The sequence below is a fragment of the Lampetra fluviatilis genome, chromosome 26 (assembly GCF_964198595.1).
Source record: "Lampetra fluviatilis chromosome 26, kcLamFluv1.1, whole genome shotgun sequence".
Taxonomy (NCBI): domain Eukaryota; kingdom Metazoa; phylum Chordata; class Hyperoartia; order Petromyzontiformes; family Petromyzontidae; genus Lampetra; species Lampetra fluviatilis.
Genome location: NC_136300.1, coordinates 8,147,924 through 8,175,676, shown reverse-complemented (window position 1 = coordinate 8,175,676; position 27,753 = coordinate 8,147,924). Strand labels below are relative to the sequence as shown.

At 43.1% G+C, this 27,753-nt stretch overlaps 1 protein-coding gene across 1 annotated transcript; it reads left to right on the top strand.

Moving 5' to 3' along the window:
• Nucleotides 1-93: 93 nt before the first annotated feature.
• C26H14orf93 (chromosome 26 C14orf93 homolog) lies at nucleotides 94-26,614 on the top strand. The gene is made up of 8 exons (XM_078868902.1): nucleotides 94-132; nucleotides 6,346-6,793; nucleotides 14,190-14,728; nucleotides 14,759-14,809; nucleotides 16,064-16,125; nucleotides 18,361-18,458; nucleotides 19,735-19,847; nucleotides 23,126-26,614. The coding sequence occupies exons 1-8, from the start codon at nucleotides 94-96 to the stop codon at nucleotides 23,597-23,599; spliced, it is 1,824 nt and encodes a 607-aa protein (XP_078725028.1). The 3' UTR covers nucleotides 23,600-26,614.
• The last annotated feature ends 1,139 nt before the right edge of the window (nucleotides 26,615-27,753 follow it).

Below are 27,753 nucleotides of genomic sequence, written 5' to 3'. Positions count from 1 at the left end.
GAGCCGTATGCACGCGGATTGGCAGCGTCTGCTTCAAGCGATACGAGAGTGGAAATTAACATAGGCTTTTTACATTATGGGAACGTTATAATAATGCCTTCATATGCTTCACTCAGGGCCTGGACATATGCAGTTACGCCAAAGAATGATTCGCCCATTTAGCTATATTTGTCAAATTCACTCGTTGTGGGTGAAGGCCTTTCCACGGTTGTTTGACCCAAACTTCACCACGATGGTGCGGATTGGTGAAGCTGACCGGTTAAGATAATAATTTATGTCACTCGTCACTGATATTTAGCCTTGGCCGGTATTTGTACCGAGTCGGGTTATTGCGCAATGATTTAAATGGTCTCAATCCCCTGACATTTGACTCGGTAAAAGTACAGAGGTTGTTGTTGTGGACAATTATACTGTACAATTATACTGTAAATGCGATGCGGCGCAGATAATTACATGCGTCAGTAATCCCGTCTTTATATAAAACAATCAGCAAATCACCAACAATGTACTCAATCTCAGCAGACCTCATAAGCTTAAACAGTGTTGAGCCTGGATAGAGCTTGGGATAGGGGATCACCATCCATACAACTTGTGTAAGTAATTCTAGATTTGAAGCTTTGGTGACTGCAATGATTCATACTCTTAGGTTTTTTCGGTAAAGTCACGTAGGTAAAAATAATAATATTAATAATAATAGAAATCAAATAATAAATCACGACGTTTCGGAGGCAACACAAGTCTCCGTCTTCAGGTGGGACCGTCACAGCTAAATTTACTCTTATCAAGTGAGGAAAAATCTAAGAGACGAGCTCTTATATACAAGTGGACGGGGGAGGGGCTTATCTGAATGTGGTGGCTAGGGAATGGACCGGTGGGGGGACGGGGTTAAAAGAGAACAATTGGTGCACATCGACTCGAGGTTGTGGCCGGTGTTAGCTGATAATAAACAAAAGAAAGCAGTACTAAATTTCGATTTAAAGCTTTCGTGACTGCAGGGATTCATCTTCTTGGTTCTTTCGGTAAAGTCACGTAGAATGGAAATAATACAATAATATAATTTTAATGTTATTATTTTATTATTTCCATTCTACGTGACTTTACCAAAAGAACCAAGAAGATGAAAGCAGTACTGTTAAACGCTGGGGATGTGAACACTCGGTAAAGTAAGGAGACTAGGCTCTAAGAAAAGCTGTCTCGGGTGTGGACCAATCAACTTCAAGGACAGTGCATACATTATCAGAGTTGTTTCTTTTTGTTTGCATTTTGACTGCTTGTGTTGTGGTTATTGTAAACATGATGCCTTGTATAAAGGTGTCAGTTTTTGTACCAGTTGAAAGGGTAAAAACCTATCACTAAAGTAGAATAGTACCTGTCAAATAAGATGGTACAAATATGCGTAGTTAAATATTTTTTACATGGTTAATAACATCTTTCCAATGATTACTCAGTTTGTACCCATCATCACGGTTGAAGTTCAAGTAGTTGTGGACAGTCCAGCGCAATACATGATTGAATAATGTGCTGCTTTAAAGTAACCCAATATCTCTAGCGCACCGCCGATTATCTACGTACGGTGCGAAAGAAGTTCAACGTACGGTGCACAACTCAATCGACTAAGCATACTGCAAGGCCACTTATGTCTCTGTATATTTGAAGTGTTCGTGACTGCAGGGATCCATACTCTTTAGTTTTTCACGTAGTTATAAAATATCAACTTGGGCAATTGTTTGTTGCTGTGGTTGTCCCCACACTTGATGATGGATGCTGGTGATGCGCCCGAAACGTGGTGATTTAATTTAATACCTACGTGACTTTACCGAAAGAACCAAAGAGTACCACATTAGGTCGTGAACACAGATTGTTGTACCGTAATTCTAGATTTGGAGCTTTCGTGACTGCAAGGATTCATACTCTTAGGTTTTTTCGGTAAAGTCACGTAGGTAAAATTTTTTAAATAGAAATAATATAATAATAAAAAATAGATATTATTTGGAAATAATAGAAATAATATGTTTTTCTATTATTATTTCTATTATTATTTCGAAATAATAGAAATAAAAGTTTTATTTCTATTATTACTTCTATTATTTTTTTTTACCTACGTGTCTTTACCGAAAGAACCAAAGAGTACTTCTATGTTTATGTAGGGCGATGCTTATGTGCAATACTTATCGCTGGTAGGTGCGATTCAGACGGCACTTGCCGCTGATGTCAGCCGTGGTCTGGAGTCTGAATTCAGGGTTTCGAGTCTCGCGAACTTAACCGCTTTTAAGTTGCATCCTTAGTTCATTTGTCAAAAGACGTGTACATATAGATGTCCCGATTATAAGCGTGATGGAAATGTGGTATAATCGGTATGGATTTGCTACACGGTTTATAATTTAATCACATTTTTCTGAAGCCTTTATCACTTCAATAACCGCTTTTGATTAGAATCCTGTTGCAATCGGACACATCCAGTGGGTATAGAGATTAAGAGGATCAATAACAACCCCAAGGGACTTTTCGTAGCGTGATTAGTTGTGTAGTTAAGAGGCGTTAAAACTAAAATGCATGATTTGATTTAAAGCATTCGTGACTGCAGGGATTCATCTTCTTGGTTCTTTCGGTAAAGTCACGTAGAAGGGAAATAATTATTATGTTTTATTTTATTATTTCCCTTCTACGTGACTTTACCGAAAGAACCAAGAAGATAAAATGCATGATTTGATTTAAACTCGTTTATCAACCTCTGGATGAACCGTAATGCCATTTGAGCTCAAGATATTCACGTCAACTAAATATTTCCAAGTGTTCTCAAGACGTCAATCAATGAAAATCTTCACGCAAACAGTAACCAGTTTTCTATTTACGTGGCTTTACAAAAAGAACCAAGAATATGAATTCCTCCACTCACGAAAGTTTTAAGTCTAAAATTAACCAGTAGCTTTCATCTCGCCAGCCATACACCGAGGCAATATGTGCCGGTTCTATCCTACAAAGATGACTTTGAAGCTTCGTTAAGTTTATATAACAAAAAACGTACACTTTCAAGTTGTACTGCATTTTGAAACGTTTTGCAATCAACGTGCTTAACCACAACCGCGGTGTTCTTAACGCTTCCCGAATAGGGTTGAAAAGCGTCCTGTCTGATGATGGTAGTTGTGGGTTCACGTCGAGGTTGATCCAGGATAAAAGAACATGATTTGAGTGTAAAGCTGTATTGCTATACGAGATGTGCTATGTAGCAAATGGGACATTGATCGCAACACAATAGCTGATCAGGACACGCGTTTGTTGGAAAGCATTTACAGAGTAATTGCAGGTGCATCATTTGTTTAAGATTGTATCGTTAAGGAAGCTTCGAATGTTCACCACAGCCCGGGGAACATGTAGATCTAACGCACATAGAAGACGATGCATTTTGTGTAGGTTTACTTATGACTGACGTGTGCGGATAAAGCGAAACAAAAGCAGAAAAGTGTGCAATAATAATAATAATAAACTCATTTCTAGATTTGAAGCTTTCGTGACTGCAAGGATTCATACTCGTAGGTTCTTTCGGTAAAGTCACAGGAAAAAAAGGAATAATAATAAAATAATAAATGAGTTATTTTCATGTATTATAATTGTATTATTCTTTCACGTAGGTAAAATAATAATATAATCATGTAGGTATTTTCATTTATTATTCTTTCACGTAGGTAGAATAACAATAATAAAATCATAATTGAGATATTTTCATTTATTATTATTATTTTATTTGTATCCTTTCACGTAGGTAAAATAATAAAAGAATAATGTAGTTATTTTCATTTATTATTATTCTTTTTTTTACCTACGTGACTTTACCGAAAAAACCTAAGAGTAATAATAAACTCCGTTTAACAAAGCGGCTTTCACAGCACGGAGAGATTCATGCTTGGGGGGTTGTATTGAGACACAGAGGGCCACGTGGAACATTCTGAATATCGTCTTGGTTCCTTCGGTAAAATCACGTAGAACCAAGAATATGAATCCCTGCAGTCACTAAAGCTTCAAATCGAAAAATTCGGAATATCGTCTGGACTCATCTTCTTGGTTCTTTCGGTAAAGTCACGTAGAAGGGAAATAATAAAATAATAAAAATAAAACATAATAAAATAATTCTCACGTTTCGGCCACAACGCAAGCAGCCGTCCTCAGTATTTTATTATTTCCCTTCTACGTGACTTTACCGAAAGAACCAAGAAGATGAATCCCTGCAGTCACGAAAGCTTTAAATCGAAATTTAACCGTCTGGACTATTACGCAATTTGGTTGTTAGTGGCTATATTGTGCTGTAACGTGGCCCCAAAGGTGGCACGAACGCACGTTTGCGAGCCCGTCCACCATCCGAGGTTGAAGGCCACACGCGCGAGAGATTGCGACAAGCGGAGACCTTATCCTTAATAGATGGAGGGGGGGGGGGTGTTTTTTGTTGGGTTCGATTGCGTAAATAAAAGTGTTGTTAAACCCGCCACAGTCAATTAGTAGTTAAGATTTGTCACGTAAACGGAACGTGGCCAATTCCAGTACAGCACACCGGTGTGTCGGAGAGCGAATCCACAACATTTACTACAATTTGAGTACCAATAATTGAAACGAGCATCATCAGGCGTTAGCCTGATTTGTGGATAAATCATGTTGTTTCGGTCTTAAATATCCAGCAGTGGATCGATCATTGCTTTGCGGGGGGAGGGGGTGTTTGATTGAACCTGGTGGGGGCGAGGACACTTTCCCGCGCTTTTACACCAATCAGAGCCCGAGGCTTGAGGAAGCCCTCGCGGTGATTGCGCAACGCGGCGAGGCTACGGTAAGCGGCGACGTTCAAAACAACATCGGCTCAACAAAATAAAACGCGTTTTTGTAATGCGATATTAAAAAAAAAACGCGGTTCATTTTTTCCATTCGTTTACATTCATTGTTGTGCGAGAACACGTACGCGAAACGTATTTGTTATATACTTGCAAGAGTGTTAATAGTTAAGGCGCTTTCTAATAAACTCAGGAGACGGCGCGGCACATGGGGGGGGGAGCGCTTCGCAAACACGACTCTAGAAAATATGCACATTCGCCTATAATGATAAACAAAACTTACGCATCATTTGCTTGTGCTGTTGTTTCCCCACCCCCTCCCTTAAACGTTTTGTGCAATAGGCTGGTTTGTGTTTTTGAAACTGTGAGGTAAAATGTGGCGTTAAGAGGGACGTGAGGCGAAAGTGACATCAGATTACTGACAACTCGCCTGTCAATCAATCGGCGAGGAACCCGCCCGAGATTCATGAGCACGGCACAACAATAAATAAATAATGAAATAATAATAGCATTTTTTTTATTTCTATTATTTCTATTATTATATCTAATATGTTATAAATAAGAAAATAAATCAGAACCAATAATAGAAATAATAATATAAATAAAATAATTATAATTTCAAATATTTTATAAATAGATAATAATAAATAAATTTTATTAATTAATAGAAATAATAATAGAAACAAATATATTTCTTATTTTATTTATATGATTTAATATTTGTAATATTTATTTATTTTTTACCTACGTGACTTTACCGAAAAAACCTAAGAGTATGAAAGCTTCAAATCTAGAATTACGATACAACAATCTGTGTTCCCGACCTAATGTGGTTGTACGGCGTCCCTCATGTGTCGAGCACGCCAGTAACTCGTTGTTTGAATGAACGGTGATGTCCAGTGGATTGTCCAATGTTAACATGCCACCTGTTAGCGATGTACACACCACAAGCACTTAAAAAAAACTGAATTGGCCAAACGTGCCAATGCAGAACCCACCTGCAAATGTAGTGTTTTGAGACTCAAGGAGGCTTTCTTAGATATTTAAGGACAATTGTCCTGTATATTAGAAATTACCTGTGTGACATGAATTTTACACGTACGTAAACTGTTATGATACACTGCTTAAACATGCTTTAACATGTGGTAAGATTAAAGTGATTTAGGATTTTTTTACCACGGCCCACTTGCATTTAAGGCCCATGTGAGCACGTGTTGAGCTCGTGTTGATGAATCACAAATACATAGGAACACCAGATTAAAGTCAATTATCAGGTGGTGAGATGCAGTGTGGGTTACTCCCACTACTCACAATATGCCTGGTCGGCGTGGAATATCCTCAAGAGAGGCTTTCTAAAGCTCCCCCTAGTGGAGGCCCGTTTGCCAGCAGTGGTGTGAGCAAGCAGTGCAGGGCTCTCATTCGCCCATTAATAAAGGGATACACCTCGTGAATTGACATGCATACGTTGCCCATTAAAATATAACAAACATTCTGTGACTTTTCCCTCGTCACCCTGTGCCCCCCTTGGCAGGGCGAGGAGGAAACGATGTCTTTCAGTGCAACCATTGTGTTCACTCCGCCCGGTGGAGGTGGCACATCCATGTTCAACGCCACGCAGTCCGTGACGCCTTCCTCCTCTGCCGCCGGGGCTCTCGGGGGCGACCGCACGCCGCTGACGGGCCCGTCTGTGGCAGACGTGTCGGCGGGCGCACAACAGCAGCAGCAGCAACAGCACTCGGCCCCTGTGCCCGTGAGAGGCCAGGGTGTCCTGCCGTCGAACCCCGAGCACCTGCTTCACCTCATCTACCAGCGAGTGGACCGCGCCGTGTCGCTGGCCGAGGCAGCCGCACTCGCTCAGCGGGCCAATGCGCGAGCCCTGCAGGCGGTGCAGGCGGAGCTGCGCGCACTCAAGCAGCAGGCGTACGGCGGTGCGGCGACGCACGATGCGTACTCCAATGGGGCCGACTACCGGGACGCAAGTACGGCGCACTGTCTCTCTCCGCCTCCCCAGGCTTTCGATGTGACACCATAGAAGATTGTGCGCTTGCCACCTGATCACAATTATATGAAAACTTGGATGTAATCTTCCTGATCATGACGTCTTGAATTTGCGACATGACTGCAGTCACTTGACCCAATACCACCTATCCTACGCACCTGACTTCTATGCGATAAGTCATGTGACCTAAATCACCTTACCCAATCGCATTATTCAAACCTGCTCAACTTAACCACATGACTCGTGCCACTTGATTCATTTTACCTGATTCCAACAACGTGACTTAAATCACCTGACTCGACCGACCTTGCTCATTCCACTTGAACCTGTCACTCAACATTAAACACATTCCTGCGGAGGGAGCTGATAGGAACGTTGGGTTGCTCGGTCAATGGCCAGGGTCAACGGCGGCGTGGTGTATTCAGCAAATATGCCCGACTGTGAGGGCGGGCACAAGCCGGCGTGAGTAAGTTAAACGTTGAGTTTTATAAGGGCACCACGGGGTGACCAGCCCCTCCCCACCCAGCCCCACTCCTCCCACCCCCCACCCAGCCCCACCCTCCCCACCCAGCCCCTCTCCACCCTCCCCTCCCCACCTAGCCCCACCCTCCCCACGCAGCCCCTCCCTATCCTCCCCTCCCCTCCCCACCCAGCCCCTCCCTCCCCACCCAGCCCCTCCCTGCACGACGGACGGACACAATAATCCCGTGGGCTGGTGTAACCAGGAGGTTCCTACCAGTATAATCTGACCCATACCACTTGGTATTTACCACATGACGACAGTCACCTAACCCCAGCTACATGACCTCAAACACTAGATTTCCACCACCTAATCCTTCCATATCCAAAATTCTAAACGATACTACGTGGCTATTGTCACCTGCCTCCAACCACCTGACCCATACCACCTGTTGATTGATATTCTTAGGTTTTTTCGGTAAAGTCACGTAGGTAAAAAAAATTAAATTCATAAAAGTAAAATAAAACAAAATAAAAAAAAATCACGACGTTTTGGAAGCAACACAAGCCTCCGTCTTCAGGTGGAACCGTCACAGCCACGACAGCTGAAGACGGAGGCTTGTGTTGCTTCCGAAACGTCGTGATTTTTTTATTTTGTTTTATTTTACTTTTATTAATTTAAATTTTTTACCTACGTGACTTTACCGAAAAAACCTAAGAATATGAATCCTTGCAGTCACGAAAGCTTCAAATCTAGAACTGTTGATTGATATGAGTCCCACTAGCTGTTGAGTAAATAAATTAATTGTTCATAATCTCACCATTGGATCAGAAAATCTATCAAGAGTGGAAATGAAAATGTATTAATATTTCATAATTTTAAAGTTCAACCGATCAATTCACTGTTTTACTAAAATTTATATCGTGACAGATATTTTAATGAAGTCATACTGTCCATAGATCAGCCAGCTATGGAACCAAACAACCAGTGATTGAGTCTAGTTTTCATGATTGAAATCAGTCACTGATTTAACTGCTGCGACACAAATAACACAAAAAGTGGGTTTTTCTGCAAAAAATATGTAACCATGAGCATCGGTTCACATTGTTAAAGGTTATACAATAATTTCTGGGTCGAGGGCAGTGTCAGGGCAGTGTCAGGGCAGTGATACGTCAATAATCATGATTCTTTAGATCGGCACCAATATTTCAAACTCTGTAAATAGGGATTACGTAAGTGTATGATGTGCATAGTTAACAATACGGTTGACATTGAACATGGCGTACAAACTTCTAGACTAGTGGCAAAATTGGGCTGCAGTGTGTATACATACTCTCTCTTAGGCTTGTAAGGTATGGTGAGTTGTTCCAAAATGCTTTGCAAACAACCAATTTTTCATCCTTAGTATGTTATTTATCCATGTTCTTAATCACTTACAATTGAATAAGGAATGCAATCAGAGTCCAATGTTGGCTGTGTTAAAGATGGCTATGTAATTTAGCTCACACTTGTGACTTAAATGATGGCTTTGCTCCTTAAAAAAGTAATGCAAAATACTTACTAGAAAGGAATTGGCCAAACATTTAAATGCAGGACATTTCTGAACCTGAATTATGAAACTAAATAGCCATGGATGGACTATATATACATGATTTGGAGGCAGTGTTAGTGGATCGCACCTATTTCATGATTTACTGAGCCTCCAAAATCGCTAGCTCTGAGGTTGCCAAGAGATAGACATACATATCCTGTATAGGGCTTGTGACCCATTTATGGTCTCATGTTATATTCTCATATTTGTGTATTTTCTCTGGGTACTTTGATTCCTTCCACATGCTTCATATAAATTGTCCAAATATTTCAATGCAAGCCTTTCCTGGATAAGTATATATGTTTTTAAAAAATATATCCTTTTAAAGTTTCCCTGGCTACATAAAGGCCATTGTACTTAACCTAAAACATTGAAGCTGATTCGAGTATGTAACGTTGTTTGCACAGTTGCATGATTTTAGTTGGCGGTGGGCGGTTCAGTGCTGTGGTCAAGATATGTCATCTGTTGTTTCATGACCCCACCTTTATCACGGTGACTTACACTGGCAGTGTGTCCCCAGGACCAGAGATTGGAATGCTTCTTTCAAACCCCCAGTCCACATTTCACTACGGTGCCTACCCACCAGCCCTTCCCGTTTTATTCAAACGCGAGCCATCCTCCATCACCCCAGAACCTCCCATGATGCACATAACTCTCATAGTGTTCATCGGTTTTCCCGAGTCTTGGAGCAGCACCCAACACCACCCCCCCCAACGAATAAAAATTCATCTTCCTGCTCCTGCTGTTATTTATTATTCCCCAGGTGCATTACTGACTTCTGGACTTGGCAAGAGAGTAGCTGTTATGGCTCTTCTTTGAAATTCGCCTTGGCCAAGGAATCCATCATTAATTTTAGCGCAAACTCTTGCCCTAGCATTCGCCCCTTTATTTTTACTTTCACTCGTGCAATTACTACTATTCAACTCCTAACACTGGTTGGGTATTGCTGTGGCAAATGCACTCGATTTACAATCTGAAAGTTGTGAGTTCATATTTTTTCACATTTGAAGGGGTCAGATGATCAACTTTGTAGGAAATCATCAGTGGTTGTCCTGTGGAGAGATTGGTCCCCACAATAGGAATGTAGAAATGAATCTACTTGTTTCGGGCTGCCAGCACAGGTTGGGAGAACCTTCCAAGTTCATTGGAGTGAAGAGATGCTTGACTCTGACTTAACATTAGGGTTAGGGAATGTGTTCCAATTGTTATTGGAAAAAGTGAATTGTGACAGAGAAGCGTAATTTATGCTGTGGTTGACAACATAAATTATGTAATAAAATTGTTATTTGTGTCTTCAGCAAAGATTCACTGCCAGCATACATTTTAGGAATACATATCGTAAAAACGTCTCTACAATTAAATGGCTAACCAACATAAACACAGTATCAGAGTAGAGCAGATGCTGCTTTAATAGTCCACCGAATAAGAGTATTATTAGCATAAGTTTTTTTATATTAAAACATCTCTCTTCTTTAATCTCATGTCCAGCCTCTTTACGGACGCCACTGGGTCCCCGAACTTTCCGCAGAAGTTTTCCACTGTTGCCAATTGTCATCATTTCCCATCTGTTGCTGATGTTTCTGTGTTATTCCCTGTCCACTCTTAATGCCTCCTCCTCATCCGTTCCATCAGTAATGTTTTCAGTCGTACTATGTTTCTCTTACCGTCCACTAGCATTGCCATTCCTCTCGCTGGATTCCCGTTTATTGTCATGCTTCGGTCATCTTGAATATGTGAAAATTAAATATCCCCTTATAAACGTGATTCACGTTTTGAAGCTACAACTTGGCACTTAATAATTCATGATATTAAGCACTAATGCCATGCACACACTTGCGGTGTCTGATAATAGTGTGGTCATATGGTGTGATATCAAACTAAGAAGTAATTATGTTTTTAAAGCTCAATGGAAATATTCAAGATCCAAACTGCAGCATATTAGGATTTGTAAGACTCAATGTGTCACAAACTGAGACTCGTATTCAATGGTTATTAAGGTTATGTGAAAATACCCAAAACATGGAGGCAATCGAATGATTATGTAATGATATTGTAGTTTAGCGGACATGTGAAGAATTCAAAACAGCCAGAGACATGTTGAGAATTCTAAAAATCGTGGGAAGAAACATCCCAAACTGACTAGAGTGGCTGTCTTGATTAAGGGTTTCTAGAAGCTCTAAGATCTCATAGCTGATAGCTCTTGTAGAGGTTCCTATATGGTATTGATTTGTTGATTTATGTCCTTAAACCAGAGGTGATAGCCCATTCAGATTCATTACACTGGTCAACACACTTTTTCCGGCATTAGGTATTACAACGGGTTTTAAGGTAATTTTGGGGTGCTGATTCCAAATCTGGCATCAGTTTTTGTCTATCACATCAGGTTTTTGAGATATTAAATATTGCATTTTCAATAAAAACTGCAGAAGAAAAATATTGAATAATTGTGGATATCTACATAAAATGATATTATAAACACACTATCCTAAAAATACAGCACCATATTTTAACACTAAAGCAGTCGCTCACTTGCAACAACTTGCAATCATAAGTGACAGAGTTAATTTGGGGTGAAATCAATGAAAATGGGGTATGCCGATAGCATAGAAAAGAGATGTGATAGAGCAAATCTGAGATCAGATTTGGAATCAGCACCCTGAAATTAGTCTGAAACAGCTGCAAAAGTCCAGGCCAGAATTTTTTTGTTGACCAGTGTTATCTTACTCACCCATGTAACCATATGTTACTTAGAGACAGTTTATAAAATATATATATTTAAAAAATAACAATTTACATGAATTATTTCCACTTCTGGGATTCGGGCTGTGGCACAAACCCCAAATCAACTGTGAATTAATATTTACAGCATGTAAAACGTGTATGCAATCTCGAAGGAAAATTCCATAATGGCCTTTCAGCTCATCACACACACATACAGTATATAATAATACTAAAAAAATTAAAATTATTTATTTGGTCAGGTAAATTGCACTGAATTCCTCTCAGATGTCTTTCCGCGTCGTATTGTGTGTGTTATAACCCAAAAACAGCACAACTGCAGAAACCCTCAGCAAATCTTTAAACAAACTTGACAAGTGCGCTTTACGGAAAAAAACCACCCATAAAATGTAAGTGTGTTCTTACAATAAAATAATTTCCAACTTGGTTGAATAACAACCATTGAATAACATCTTTTTCTTATTTATATTATTGTTAAATGAATTTGGACAATACCCAGTCAACACATTTTCTTACTGAATTTTTTGTTTAACCGCTCATTGTATTAATCATCGCAGTGCGGTCTCTCAAGCATGGTGGTTCAGTTCTCTTATTTACAAATTCAGACGTACAATGGCGGATGCATAATCACGAGCAGTATAAACTGTGGCGGGACTTTAAAAATTAATTTATGGGCAGACCTCTTGCAGTCGGCCGTCCTGCTCTGCACAAATTAATGGACGCAATAAAGGGAGGGAATTGGCATGCTTTTACTGCAGGTTCCTTGACTCGGAGGGGAACGCATTGGACATGTGAACTCATGATTGTTGACGCTCTCATGTGCCGATGGTCGTGGGAGTACGACAGCCAAGGGCGCAGAGCCAATGCATTCCAGATGCCCTTGACTTTTCCATAAACCACTCTTTGGTTAGTTTCCTATTGTTAACATAAATTTCTGTAGACTGTTTAAGTGTGCACACAATCGGTGTATGTTACAACGAGCACGCACACTTCACGTTAGATATAGTATGAGTGGTGAGAATAGTTTTCTAAAAGGCAAAGGTGCATCTCTGCAATTGCTTGCTCATGCCACTGCTGGTGGAAAGGAAGGAGGGGGGGGGGGACCTCGAGAGAGCCTCTCCAGAGAGTACTTGGCCTACTCATCCACGCTGGCCAGATATATCTTGGAATTGGTGGGCGTACCCATATTTTTATCTTTTCAAAAGCGGCCCGCCGATTGACTGCGATTCACCCGCTGCTCCTGCCGGCGGGACAGAGGCAGCAACAGGGAGTTAAGAAACTTTCACCGTCGTGATAACTGGTTTTTTACCCTTCTATCTGGCAACAAAACTGACACCTTTTTTTACAAGGAGTCATGTTTGCATAGACCACAATACCTGCAGTCATAATGCAAACAAAAAACGTAACTCTGATAATGTGCACTGTCCTTGAAGTTGATTGGTCCACACCCAAGACAGCTTTCCTTAGAGCCTCGTCTCACATGGGTTGGACCAGATGACGCCAAAAGGCGTTATGACTGCAGGTATTGTGGTCTATGCAAACATGACTCCTTGTAAAAAAGGTGTCAGTTTTGTTGCCAGATAGAAGGGTAAAAAACCAATTATAATTTTTTTTACTGGCAAATGAGGTTCCAATGGTGTAAATGCTTTCACCGTCGTCTCAACTGCTACGCCGGGAGATCAAACCGGCAACCTCTGCATGACAACTCCAGCATGGTCACCATTACTCCACTATAGCATTCCAAGAATTATAGTTTTGTACCAGTTTTTAATTGTCTTTCCCTTATTTAGTCTGCCAAGAGTTCAAGATTTATACTTTTTGCGAGCTGAACTGGGTGTTCTTGGTTTTTGTAAGCTCGTTTAATATTTTGGTACACTTATTGTGATTGATATTCTTTATGTAAACATACAAGAGCTGTCTGAGAAGAGAGACTTGTTAAATTGGTTAGTGTAAAGAGTGTTTGTTGTTTATTTCACCAGGTGAGAGGTGATTGATATTCATTATTTTGGAACGAAGAGGGTTACCAAAAGAAAATCTGTGAATTGATTCCAATTTAATTAAATATGAGATATGAGAAAAGGCATCAGCACACTTAGACCTGTAAATGATGGTAAAATGGTAAAGTGCTTTTAATTGGGATAATTCCTTGGGTAACTATCGAAACTGAAGTTTCACTAAATGGTAAATTCTACAATATAATGAAATGTCAGGTATCACCATGTTTAAAGATTTTGTCCAAATTGAGAAGACATGCACATTTTTAAGCTTGAGAAATATAGGTATTATTTTTTATTAAGCCTAAGAGATTATATTCTGTAAGGAGTGAGTGAGGGGTATGAGAATATATGTGATGAGGGAAAGACTACAAAATGTTTTTTGATGAAAATGAAAACACTGGGCAGGGAGAAACGTGGAAAGATGACCAAGATAAGGACGTAAACCTCTTACGAGCAGAATAAATACGTTGTAAATGCCAACCACCAGCGAGCGGGTGGTGGTTTGAGGCAATGAGGGCAGCAGCCGAGCGGCAGCAACGGGGACAGCCGCCCGCGTTGACGTGCCGCTTGCCGCCGTGCGGGTGTCCAGACTCGGGCGGCGTCTACTCGAGCTCGCCGGAGACCTCCACCGCGGCCAAGGATTCGCACGCGGCCGATGCCTCTCAGCAGCCCCACCTCATGAAGGACTTCCACTCGGTGGACTCGATGGCCGACTTCCACCAGGCGGCGCAGGGCTACGGTGGGCCGGGGGCCGACGCTTCCGCCGCCGCCCACTGCTACGCCGACTACGGCGAGAGCTGGGACGGCGAGGCGGCGGGGCTGGGCGCATCGCACGCCATGACGCCGCCGGCGCCGCACGGCCACCATCACCACCACGGGCACCACCACGGGCACCACCACGGTGCCGCCGCGGCGGCGGTGCCCGGCTCTTCCGTGCCCACGTCTGCACCCACCGCCGCCTCGACTCCGGCGCCGCTGCCGCAGGTGGCGGCGGCGGTGGTGGCGGCGGCGGTGGCGGCGGCGGCGGCGGCGTCTTCGTCGTCGTCGACGTCGCGCCGCGTGCGGGCACGCGGAAACATGGGCTCGTCGTCGTCCTCGTTCGGATCGCACAGGCGCAGCGGGGGCGGGGGCAGCGGGGGCAGCGGGGGCAGCGGCAGCAGCTTGCACAGCAACAACACAAGGCGGAGGAAGAGGGACCTCGTCGTGTCGGTCAGTGGGCGCGCCGTGGTTGGCTACGTACGGTGCGAAAGAAGTTCAACACAATCAGAATATACTGGTGGAATCCGATGAACTCTAAATCTCTTTTTCCACAGATTTCCAGTAAGGAGTCAGAACGTTACAACAACAAACAATACAAAAACACGATAGGGGTGCAAAGTATAGGAAAGGTAATTAAATCACTTCAAAATATACACAAAACTTAAGTAAATTTTACTTACCAGATAAAGCCTACTGAGGTACTAACTTATTTTTCATAAACGACCTCGCCACAAATGATCACTTCACAAAGTGGCTTATGTGTACATACATGCTGCAATTACGTAGCCGGTACTGATAGTGACGAAATAAACCTCGAACAGCGACAGCACTTCATCAATTCACCGCTGGACGAAGGCCTTTCCAAGTCCGGTCGATTATTCGGGTTGTTTCATCTTACTTCACCATGCTGGTCAGTGCAGGTTGGTGAGCCGGTGCCCAGGATGTTAGCCGTGGCCAGGAATTTAACTCGGGTCAGCAGGTTGTTAGTGCAGTGTAATAATCACTGCACAACAGTGTCATATTATAACTCACTCTGCAGCACGTACTAAATGTTTTTTTTTTACTTCGTGTGGCCTGATACATTTTTATAGCACTGTTCAATTTGAACAAAAAATTCAACAGCAAGACAAAGGGGTAAAGTGATTTTGTTAGCAATGAGTTCATACAAGGACTGCAGCACATCCAGTGCACATGGATTACGTTAGAAGGCTGTGTTAACATATTGCAGTGCACTCTCGCTTGACTGTCATTCTATCAGACTGATATATTTTGAGACTTTATAATGAGGACATAGGATCCAGGATGAAAAAACACAAAGTGGGAATGTTCTAACAGTGTTTACCATAAAGACGTGTTATTTCTTTTCATGTTAAATCAACTTAATATGTGTTAACTTGTAAGCAGTTTTAAAACTAATCACGTAATCATAATAATTTTTAAATCTTGAAATGAATAATCATGGAATAATTTTTTTTTCAAGTGACCCAACACTAGAAACGGTGGTGGTCTCAGTGCCTCTTATATAGGAAATAAAATTCAAAAGTTAAAGAGTTTTTCTTCGATCCATCGAATGGCGGGCGAAGACGGTATCGACAGCACGCTTCCTTGAGTCGCGAACGTTTTTGACTTTTGTGTTGACTTTCGTTTCTACCTGGTTGGGTAAATGTTCACGCAGTGCCTCTGCTGCTGATGTTTGTTCCACAGAAACTGGTTCATCGGATCCACAACCAGCAAGGCAACGACCGGAGGTTTAACGGGGCTGAAGGGTGAGTTTTTACCAGCGGTCGCAACTAAAAGGATACACGAATTCAGAAAAGTACTAAAATTACGCGTGTCTCATTGTACAGATGTATGTGAAGTACGCGCACAAGGTGTCTTGTCTTGACCCCGGGTAGCGCTTGGATTGGTCACCGCCATGCATAATAGGTGTTATAGGCCACTGGGCTATGTGGTGGGTGCAGTACCTCTACGCTCTCCACATCGACTCTCCACCTTCACCAACCCCCACTGACCACCGTGGTGAAGTATGGTTGTAAAATCCCAAAGACTCGCACAGCGTGAAGAAATCTTCCATCAAGCAATGGACTGCAAAGGGGTGTATTCATATGCCGTGAAGAAGCAACCACGAAAAAGCAGTACCTGTGTGTTCCAGGCTGTCTGACCTATAGAGGTTGAAGGCTTTGGTAATGTAAAACAAAGTTTCGAAAGTGACTTTCATAAGTGTTGACTTAACACTCTAATAACATCACGTGAGCGTGACTGCTTTGCTTTTTCATAAAGTGTCACTGCATTTAGCCACTGGAGCCAGGTGATAGCATGGCCTGGAAGGTCAATTTACAATCGAGTCTTCTCATTTATGTGTTTAGCTCCGATTAGCTCAGTTGGCTAAGTACGGTGGAGAAAGAAGTTCAACATACATACATTATCGGAACGTTAATTCCATGCGAGACAGAATGGGACACACAACCAGGTCTGTATCTACAAGATAAAGAATAATTTGGTTTTGGGAATTCATTTTCCTTAAGGTATAGTGATACTTCCCGAAGCTGAGCACAGTAAATCACTCTCATAATGACAAGGATTAGCACTAATACTGGGCTTGAGTTGTATGTTTACACATGCAAATACAGACCCTCCCGATTACTCATTGCTCATTGGGGTGGCACTAAGATGACCAGTCTTTGCAGTTCTGCATGTGCACCTGTATTCCTTAAGCGAGCAAGCTATACACCTTTTTATTGTTATGAAAATTGATGTGCTGTTATGAGCCGCAAACTTGCATCAAATTGCATTGTTGCTTTATCAAAGTTGTAGGCAACATTTAATGTGAACAATTTCGTTAAGGGAAGTTTTTTTTGTATGGGAGGAAAACCGGAGGAAGAAAACTTCCAAGTATATGAGTGGACAGCGATCACAGCTTGGCTCACAACTCTATTGCTCTACTGCCATTTTCAGGCCACCTTGCATTCCAGCATGTTTGAAAGTTTGACAACCTTGTGTGTTCGATCAATCCTTGCCTCCAGGGTGCTGGATTACAGGCGCGCACGTCCATATGTAAGGGGGGGCTGGGTTCGTGGATGACCACAGTTGGGGTTCCACAAAGTGATAATACAATTGTTTTACTCTGGAAGGTATGAAGGACTGAGATTACCTTCAATTGGAATTGAAACTTGCAACCTATTTTAAAAAGAGACACACTGTACCAACGGTGCTGTTTGGCCAGATATTTTAAGTCTTAGGTCCACAACATTATATACCAAGGAATTAGTATACAATCCCAAGCATAATTTTCATGATTAAGTGTCTTACAAATTCCTGTGTCGCTGGATAAATATCTGATATAAACATACATTGCTAGATGTTATAATAGCATTTAAAAGTCAACAATGTGTGCTTAAACAGTGAGCAGGCACACACACATTGACTGGTGTGCATGCGTTGAATGGTTTTATTATTGCACGGTGTTCACCTTACATTACTGCATTCCCCGTAATTTAAATTATTACTAAAAACTTTTGGCCTATGTCGGAATCACCAGCCACTCTTCTCGGACAGAGTGCAGTGTCATTGGAGTAGTTTCCCCTTATAAAGAAGAGCAGTAAGGAGTTAAGATGCACCAGATATTCAGCCATTCTCCATGGCATTCAGATGCAACAACTGATGTACCTGTTTCATTCACGTAACCAGTTTCCTCGTATTGCTACAGTGGAACACCCATAACTCGTCAACTAATCTCGTTCACAATTTCTCAATTAAGTCCTAGGGGTAGCCAGATGCAGCTCGCAAGTGTCACAACTAATAAGTGTAAAACACGTCTAGTTTTTTAAATTAAATTCCATTTTTCACGTTTTTATTTTTTCTTGCTTAATTTCTCTGCAGCCACGAGTGTTAGAAATATTTAGTCAGGACCGCTGCATAAAAACCCTGCTGCTGGTGCAACACGAGCAAGGACTGCAATCGAGGCTGTCGTGTGCTGTTGTGTGTGCTGTTGTGTGCTGCAGACTCAAGTCTGGCTGGAACATCACTGTGATGCGGTACTTGCTGGAGAGACTACGGGAAGAGCTGGCAGACCAACACTACACGGAGAAGGAGTTGAAAGGTGAGGCGTAGTGTTCACTGATGGCATACATCGGTTACTGAAGCTGGAAAGCCGAGATGGTTGATAGTACTCTTTTCTGGCTTCCGTGAGCCGAGCGATTTAAATTAAGTTCTGTTTGGCAGTGTTATGAGACGTGTTTGTATGCCGTTTTAATTAGTAAAGAGTTTAAATTCAACCTCATCCCAAGACTCGACAGTTTAACTAGATTTATAGCGGATGTGTCGGCAGAAACTCTATCGAAAGGGGTAAATGAGAGAGCATGTATGGAAGTAGAAAACAGAAAGAAGAAAATGGTTATTGTTTGGTAATAATGGCCATAGAAGCAGTGACAGACTCGGACTAATAATGGGTCCAGGCATTTGTAAACACACCAGCGCAAATTCGGGCTCTTGAAGTAGCTAGGTTTGCGATGTGACGTATTAGCGTGATTTTGGCGTGCGATCTCATTGGCCCATTTGGGACTGGGTCCAAAAAACAAATGGGCCGGTGAGGAAGAATCTTTGGGGCTGCCGAATATGGGGACGTAATGCCAACTGAGAGTGTAAATAAGCAATGAAGCGTACACATTCCAGATAATAAAATGTTTAAATAAATTAGAAATCATATTTTCTTTACTCTGATCACATTTGCAATTTCCCCACACAGACCGGCCCTCGGAATGAACCGGCCCACGGGCGTTTGCCCTGACTGCCCTATGGCCAGTCCGGGCCTGCATAGAAAACATGGAGGAAGGCAGGAAATTCTTAGTGGAGGGGAAAGAGGAGAATCCAACACCTGGATTTAAATATGAGTGGCAATGTAAACTCTAGATAGCTGAGGGGATGGAGTTTCAGACAAGAGGGGCAGCAGAGCAGTAGCGATCTCCCATTAAGAGGAGGTTGACTGGGTGTAAAGACAGGGGAGGGCTTGCTTGTGGGAGTTTAGGGCATGAGGGGACTAGAGTGAGATGAGAGGAGAAGAGAGGTATTTTAGTCAGATACCGGCAAGTATTTGAAGAGAACATTCGGCACGTGTGAAGTTGCGATTGAGCTGCCACCTGATATGCGACCTAATTGAGTTGTTCTTAAATGATTGCCGTTTGAGTTAAAAATGCACCTCTTACTCGAGGTGTATTGACTACGAGCAACCCGAAAGTAACACAATGGGGCACTTGATTTCTCGCGCGGTTTCATCGGTTAGACTTCGGTGCCACGTTCAGCTACGCGTGTGCGAGGTGCAGTCACATCGACGCGTGAGAAACCCTATTTAACCGTTTGCGTGCCTTGAAATCCGACAGGTGCATGCGTGTCGTACTTCTTGACCAAGAGGCGCGAGTACCGCAACTCCCAAAACCCGGACCGGAGCCTGCGGGAAAGGGAGGAGAAGAAGCTGAGAAGCCGGCGATATCGGGTAGGAGAGCCCCCAGGCATTGTGTGCGCGAAAACGGGGCAGACGGGTTCCGCGCCCGCCTTGGCTCGCAGATGTTGTGTACATAGCGGAATTATATTTCATGTTTATACAGTGTCCTTTTGTTGGACAACCACTGCAAACTGCATTACAATAATAAAGCGTGAGGATTTTCATTTCTTGAATGCTTAAATCCAAAGCACTTTGCAATACAAACAGGTAATACAATAATTGCAGATGTGTGCTGCATGTATGGCTCATCTGCCTTTATTTTGGATTTTGTAGTAATAATGCCTTGTCAGTGAATGTGACGGAAAGTTAATTGTTTCCTATTGGTGGGTACGTTGAGGCTAATAAACAACGAAGCACAGTGCATGGCTGGGATATGGCTCAGCTGTTGGTTGAGTAGAAGTGCCACTAATATAGTTTCAGTTAAAATCCCAGTAAGGCTCAATTAGGTCTCATCATCGCCATCCATTGTCAATCCTTGGTTCATCCAACATGAGCATCACGTGGTGAGGCTGCACAACTTGGTAGGAAGTGAACAGCGATTTGACCTGGAATAATATATATAAAAAAAAACTTTTTAAAAAACACGCTTTTATGAAATGTACTTAAAAGTATATATGTTTAATATACTGTTATTGTAACTGACTAAAAATAAAAGCGTGGGACATAACGTAAGGGACCGTGGGTAATTACAGCCAAAGTTAGTTGACCGTGGACAATTAGACTCAAGCCGAAACATAACATATAAAACAATGTTTAAAAATATATATTTAGTATTTTTCATGATAGAATATAGTATTGTCATCAGTATGACATAAGTATACCAAGTTTGCAGTCGATACCACATTGGAAAGTGGGTTAAATTTGGTCCCTTTCATAGGAATGTGGCATTTCCACCAATGGCTAAGCGTGACCAACATAAGTTAGCACCCCCTATTGCTTGTTAGGTCACTGGAACACTAGCAATAACCACTGTGGTGTTGTGGTTATTGAACCGTTGTATGGTTACGGTGACTCAGTTCATGGCCATGTACTACATCAGCATGGGCATTATCAGGAACACCTGACCAGTTAACCCTGCGTACTGGCGCATGGAACTGGCAGGATTTCAAGGTCGCATGATTGGCTTTTGAAACGTCCGGAGATTAAATTACCATGGTTGAAGACTCAACTTCGTGGTCAAATATTTCCATGCCATTATTTCTTCATGCTTGATAACAGCCTGTAAGACTAAGCTGTGGATCTCTGTATGTGTGTATACACTCTCCATTGTGTTTGCGTGTCAGGTTAATAAGTGTTGCAGCTTGGCATCTGTGCACTTCTCTTTCAGACTCAGAAGGACTTACATTTTTTTCGGTTGTGACTTTCACAAGGGCACACCTGCTCAATAGGTGACTGTGTCAACAAGAAATATCCTGGCTCACATCCAGCGTCTGAATCCGAGTGTTGCAATTCCAGTAATGTGTACAGTGCTAGGCACGTAACAAGTGTAGTGGATGAACTGTCAAAATGTTAATTGTGTTTTATGTACTTGTATGACTTTGTGTGTGTGTGTTTCACTGGTTAGCATGATATGCTGCTATCGCCATCCATCTAGGTTCATTTCTAGGTCACACAAATACAGTCGTGGGAATTGTTCTCCTAATCAAAGCCATCCTTTGCTAGGATGACTCATCACAACGTTAGTGTCCGCTGTGATATGTCATCACCGACATGTTCCAGACCGAGGGCGGATGGCGTTTGTGGTGTTGGTCACACCACTCCACCATGTGCAAGTGCCGATCTTAAAAGTTCTTCGCTCATAGCAATAGACACAGCCAGTCTGCCCAAGATGAAAAGGAGGGTTTTTTTTGTAATATGTCAAATATGCCAGATATGTCTGTAACGTTTGTTGTTCATGGTTGGGACAAGTTGCTGTGTTGTTGACACAGTGTGCTAAAAACCCTGCTGACCTGTGTCTGCACACCAGTGCGAACTGAAGCATGCACAGTGCGTGCCTTGCATTGGCCTCCCCAGGTCACATTGACCTGAAAGGAGCAGCGTGTGCTGTGCATTATCTTATTTCTTTGTTTTCTTCAACAGCAGTGATAAGCAGACACATGCTGGAGGCAGGGGGGTTCTTGCCGCACGACAGCCTTGCATCCTTTGCTGGCCTTCATAGACAACAGACATTGGCAATAATACTAACACAGTGAGACCCCTTGCTTAGCGCTCAAGATGCGTTCCTGGGGAAGTGAGTGCTAATCGAATCAGCGTTAAAAGGGGTCATTATAACATTGTATATATGGGGATGTGTTCCTGACAGCGTTATGTCTTTCGTATGAGCAATATAGGACGACTTCATTGGGGGATTGGTAATTTAGCCAATAATTCAGATGGTGAACATTTTATAACTTAAACAGTGTATTAGAATAACATCAGTAAGTATTATGCACTATGGTCACGAGTGTATTCTATTGTACTCCTACATGGCAGCGGTGGGAGACGAGGTTGGATGAGCTGCTCTGCTTCCAATCCGGGTCACTCTCAGAGAGAAGCTCCAGGACCTCTGCGATCTTAATGATGCCCTCAGTCTAAATTTCTGTGGTGAGGTTTCTTTTAGGTGAAGCCTGAGACTCTTATCCTGGTCTCGTGAGTTCTTACCTGGCTAAACAATTACTGTACTGTAATAACGGGTCGGCCATAGAGACTCTTTTTCTTAGCAAGTGCATGCTTCCATCACGCCATTCACAGGTGATGTGGCAGATGAAGTTAGCCACCTTCAGTGGGTGTGGTAATTAAAAAGCGACAACATTACCAAAAAGTGTTACGTAAAAATACCGACAGAGTAGTTTTAGTTTTGTTTGGTAACCTGGCAGTTAAGTGTGGAACAAAATGTGAAAAGTGTGAAAAGACGAATGGAGAGGTACATCTTTGGAATTAGGCAGGAAGAGGACCTCAGAAAAAATTGCAAGTTAGAGACTTCATATTGACCGTGAAGAAAAACAAGCGGGCTTGCGTAAGACAGGATGACTATTGGTCCAGACTAACGTCAGAGTAGCGGCCAAAGGAGATAACATGAGAGTACATCCACCATGAAGATGGGGCGATTAAATGAGCTCATGTGCAGGAGCTAGATTGCCGTATCACGAGACTGAGAGATGGCGACGGCTTGGGGAGATCTTCGTCTAGCACTGAATAGAACATGGCTTCTTTTAACTTTTATTAAAGCATCACCCCACTTGCGCTAAATTTCTATCACTGTCTTTGCCGCTTGTGTGGGGAACTCACAGCTCTTCGGAAACCGCACGTCAACGGTGAAGCTGTTCCCACCGGAGGACCAGCAGCTGTGGGCCGGCGTGACGGAGGAGCTCATGTCGGACGAGGAGGACAGCGCCGTGGAGCCCGGCGTGTGGGTGGCGCGGCCCCCTCGCTTCCGCACGCCGGCGCTCACCGACCTTTGTCGGCGGCTGGACGCGGCGTCACGTCACGGCGCCAAGCCCAACCGCGTGCTGGGCCCGCCGTCGGAGCGTGCCGCGTCGCACGAGGCCTACCGCCTGGCGCCGCATCTGGTGTGCCTGGACGACACGCTGCCGCCGGGCCCCGTCATCGACCAGCACGGCGTCATCTCGTTCCCGCTCAGCGACGACCCTTCGGAGCTGTGCGACGACGACCCGGACGGCGCCCATGGCTACGGCGACGAGGAGCAGCACGGGGACCCCCATGACGACGGCATGGAAGTCAAGGAGGAGAGGGACCTGTCGTGAGCATGCTGACCGACCGCGCGCGCTGTGAGCCGCGGGAGTGGAGAGCGAACGGAGGGGAAAAGGCACCCCCCCGCTAGTCCATTGGAGCGAGTGGCAAAACTGTTCGGGGTCGGAGCTTTCGAGCCAACCAGGCACTCGTGTTCCAGAGCTATTCCTAACCCTAACTAATCAACCAAACACTAGCCACAATGCTAACTCTCCTTCGAACTCAAACACAATAGGGATATAACGATTTATTGATTCGTCGATTAAAGTATCTTATTTTCAGGATAGGTTTACCGAATCGTGAGCATAACAATTCACTGTTTGCGATTAACATATCTCGTGTGTGATTGGTTCATGGAAACCCTGCCGTGTACCACGCTGGCAAAACAAACAATTGGCAATTAAAATATTACCCTAATTGTCCAACATTCATCATCGGTGAGGGGGCGAATCATTACATCCCTACAAACGAGTCAACTAGCGCTAGCCCAACCCTCGACTCGTAACACTAACTCTGCTTGCGTCTCACCGTGGGTGTTCACAGCACCCTATTGGCTGCCTTGCTGGACTGCGCTGCTCCGTTTTAAACGTCGGGCTTTCGTGCCGCCCCAACTCGCCGACCACGCGGCCCTGTGGGAAGAGCACTGAACTCGCAGTCGGCAAATCACGACTTCATATCTTGCTTGGTCGGGGCTCTCGATTCAGCCCACCCGCATCACTATCGTCCCTCCAGGGATGATAACAAAAAAAAATAGTACTACTTTGTGGGAAGCCAGCTGTGAGGTTTCTAAGGATAAACGTGTCATTGCCATGGGAATGTGAAATTCACACCTCTGGCTCCCAAAGGAGATCATCACCATCATCATCCAACACTCGTTTTTTGTGGGGAGACACTAACTTGATTGCCACAATCCCTTTTACCACACAACTGTGCTTTTATTATGTTTTTTTCAGCTGTCTTTGTTATTTAGACATGCTATTTTAGTCATATTGGTCTTGGTGGCACCGTGGCGAGCATTCCAATTCACAGGGTCCCAATTGTGATATTTGGACAATTCTTGATTAAGTATTTCAGCAAGTGATAGGGAATTAGGGTGTCAGGTGAAATACAATTATTTTTGAGATACACGTGGCACCTTTTTGGCACGAACCTGCCACCCAAAGTGCCACGCAGGTGGAGAGACTCAAAAAGTTGTACCTCTATGTCAGCCACCTACTTGCTGTACTGCCATGTATCGGTCACCTCTCAGCCCAGCAGACTGGGTGTCTCATGTACAGAAACCTTGTGTCATCTATCAGATCCACCTCCACAGTGCTGGATGAAAGGCCTCTGCCACCATGCCAGACTTCATTATTTCTACGCTCAATATTATTGCCTAAACACTTGTGCTGGCAATGTTTTTTGTCTTGCGTTGTTTCACTCTTGCTATTATTTTTGCTTTGCCGTGTTCATTATTAGTTTTATTTATAATTGCTATTCATTTCAAAGTGATTATTCCATCAGCTAGTGACTTTATTTATACTTGCACTGCTGTGATGTTAATGTACTTTTATTACTCGTTTTATGTTTATTTTACAATTTATGTTATTTATATTAACATTTTTTATTATTATTGCAGCTCCCACAGGGGTGCTTTTCAAATTGTGTGAATATTTTCATACTTGGAACAGTTATTTTTTAGGTTTTAAAAAGTCAAGGAAATGTTTTTTTTATGCTCGTAATTTTTACATCAATGGCTCTGCTAATATTTTTTTATTAACTTTATTGTGATGGTATTACTATTATTAATGTTATTATTGCTAATAGTAGTGCCAGTGATCGAGCAACAGGTTAATGCTGTAATGCACTCATCAACTTTGTTTCAAGAGGCAGCTCAGCATCGACTGGGAACCTCATCCGAGCTGTAAATCTTCTTTAAGATTTCATGACTTCAATGACAAACTTTAAACGCGGGAAAAACACGCAAAAGTGCGAAACAAGTCAAGCACGTTCTGCTCTCCCTCCAACTTTCTGAACGAGCCCTGAGCGTCAAACAGAGGGTAACACCTTCACTCCAGTGACTCCAGTGACGGACTTACGCTGGAAACTGCTGGGGCAAAGGGCGACCGGCCAGGCAAAGAGAGCGCAAGGGAAACAAAGAGACGTCAACGAAGCGGACTTGGGCGGGGGGGGGGCAGAATTAATTATGTTCGTTTCTCCCCGGGGATGGACTTTGGATTTGGGGACGCTGACAGTGCCGCGCACGGATGTCCGTCGACGAAAGGCGCGGGACAGATTCTCCTGCACTACGCACGCACTGCATTGTGCGTGGCTCCTTCGCCCACCGAGATGATGCTACTCCTCCTTTACGTCGACGCTGTGGAATTTAAAATGTAATGAGACGCTGGCAAAAAAAAAGGAGCGACCCTTTACGACACCGCGTTGAATCTGTGACGAGTTGATTGATGACCACGCAAAGCTACAATTCCAACGGTTCGATGTACTTTAAACAAGTGCGCATTGTTCTTTTTGTTTTAAGGCCAGGCACTAGGATATATGATTGCACCGACTAAAATGACGTATGCGCCGTAACAACGTGCAGGGACCCACCAAAGTTTTACGAATCTTCCACGTGGGAACATCGTCATTAAATCAAGTAAAGTTTGACTATGTCAAATATTAATATTACTGCACCCATGTGCCCATATATAGGAGTGGTTGTTTTATTTATTTGGCCTTGTTTTCTTTCTACTGTAATTGTGTGGGTAGTCTTTACATGTAACGAAATAAATTTGCTTAGATAACACTGGAACAATGACGTGTATATACATTACATGTAGAAGTGCCATGTAAAAAAAAAACATGCTGTAATAAATTTAGGCAACAAAAAAACTAATCACAAACTTTATAAAATATAACCTCTCTTGTTGGACCACACATTTGAACAAATGACAATGGTGCTAATCACAATACTGTAAGGGGTGGCTATAATGCTGTGTGCTGAATGATGTGCGTTTGTGGCCATGTGGATACAATATATGGATATATCTGTACCTGTGTTGACTTGGACTAAAGTGAGGCACTTTGTGAACACTAGTTCTGGGTGGATCAGGTGGGATTCCACCCCATGTGTGTGTAATGTCCACTGAAATCGGTGCTTGCCAACAGCATTAATCCCCAGTTACCTGGCCAGACTATGCTGGAGATCTTTTGTATCGTGTCTGCGTGTACACACATTGAACCACGCACGCTTTGGGTTTCAACCCTTCAGTAAGAGGGTTATTTCAATAACAAATGGTACTTTCAAAATGTGCATATGAATGACATCCAAGTATAAAGAAGTGAAATGTCTTCATTTGCAGCAAGAATCTCGTCTTCACTCCTGCACAGTAATTACAATTGTAACAAAACACCGCTTTCTAGGCTGAAAAAACGCAAGCTTGGAAGCCTAAAAGACAACTTTTGGCAGGGAGGCACAGTTCTAGCTGCAAATGCAGACAGTTTGTCATCACATTCAGAAGGCACCGTTAAGGTTTAGCGGGTACCTGGAAACCGAGCGACAAGTAAACAAAATGTTTTATATTCAGGGGTGGGCAGACGTTTCCAAGAGAGCCGCATTGGGAATCTCCTAGCTCCCCGCAGGCTGCCATGCTCGTGAACGTGATGTCTCTCTTGGTCGCCTGTGTTCCCAGCTAACAGTCACGCCGAGTTGTTCCCTCCCTGGGTGTTCTCGTACCCAGGGCCGGATTAAGTTTGAAAGCGACCTGGGGCTGTTAAAGAGTTTTTGGGGGCCACTCTTTGTCTTTATTCAGTTCCTTGCATTGACTGATTTACTAACACCCTTTGCCCGATGCCTTTTGTTATTCACCTTGTTTCAGTTCGAGTTTCAAAATGTAATATGGGAACTGTCAAGCTTAATCAAATTTTAAACGAACGAACCCATTTTAATTCGGGGCATGACTATGTATGTCTAACGCCGTACGTAGCCAACCGTGCTAATAATGTGTAGGAACACAGTGACGCTATACGGCTTTACCAAATTGCCCTTGGGGATTCATCACAGTGCCTGCAGTATTGGCATTCGACCATCATGAAGCTGGTGATATGGGCTGCAGCCCACAGAACAGAGGTCGCAAACGGGTTTTGATTCCTTACCCGTACCCATACCCGGCCGCACCAGGGTCGCAAA

Bases quoted from the DNA above. Each gene is read 5' to 3' on its own strand.
- C26H14orf93 (XM_078868902.1), top strand. From the start codon at position 94: ATGCCTTCATATGCTTCACTCAGGGCCTGGACATATGCA. The intron at 14,729-14,758 runs GGCAGCGGGGGC...GGCAGCGGCAGC, and splicing joins ACAGGCGCAGCGGGGGCGGG to AGCTTGCACAGCAACAACAC. The intron at 19,848-23,125 runs GTAGGAGAGCCC...GGGAACTCACAG, and splicing joins TGAGAAGCCGGCGATATCGG to CTCTTCGGAAACCGCACGTC.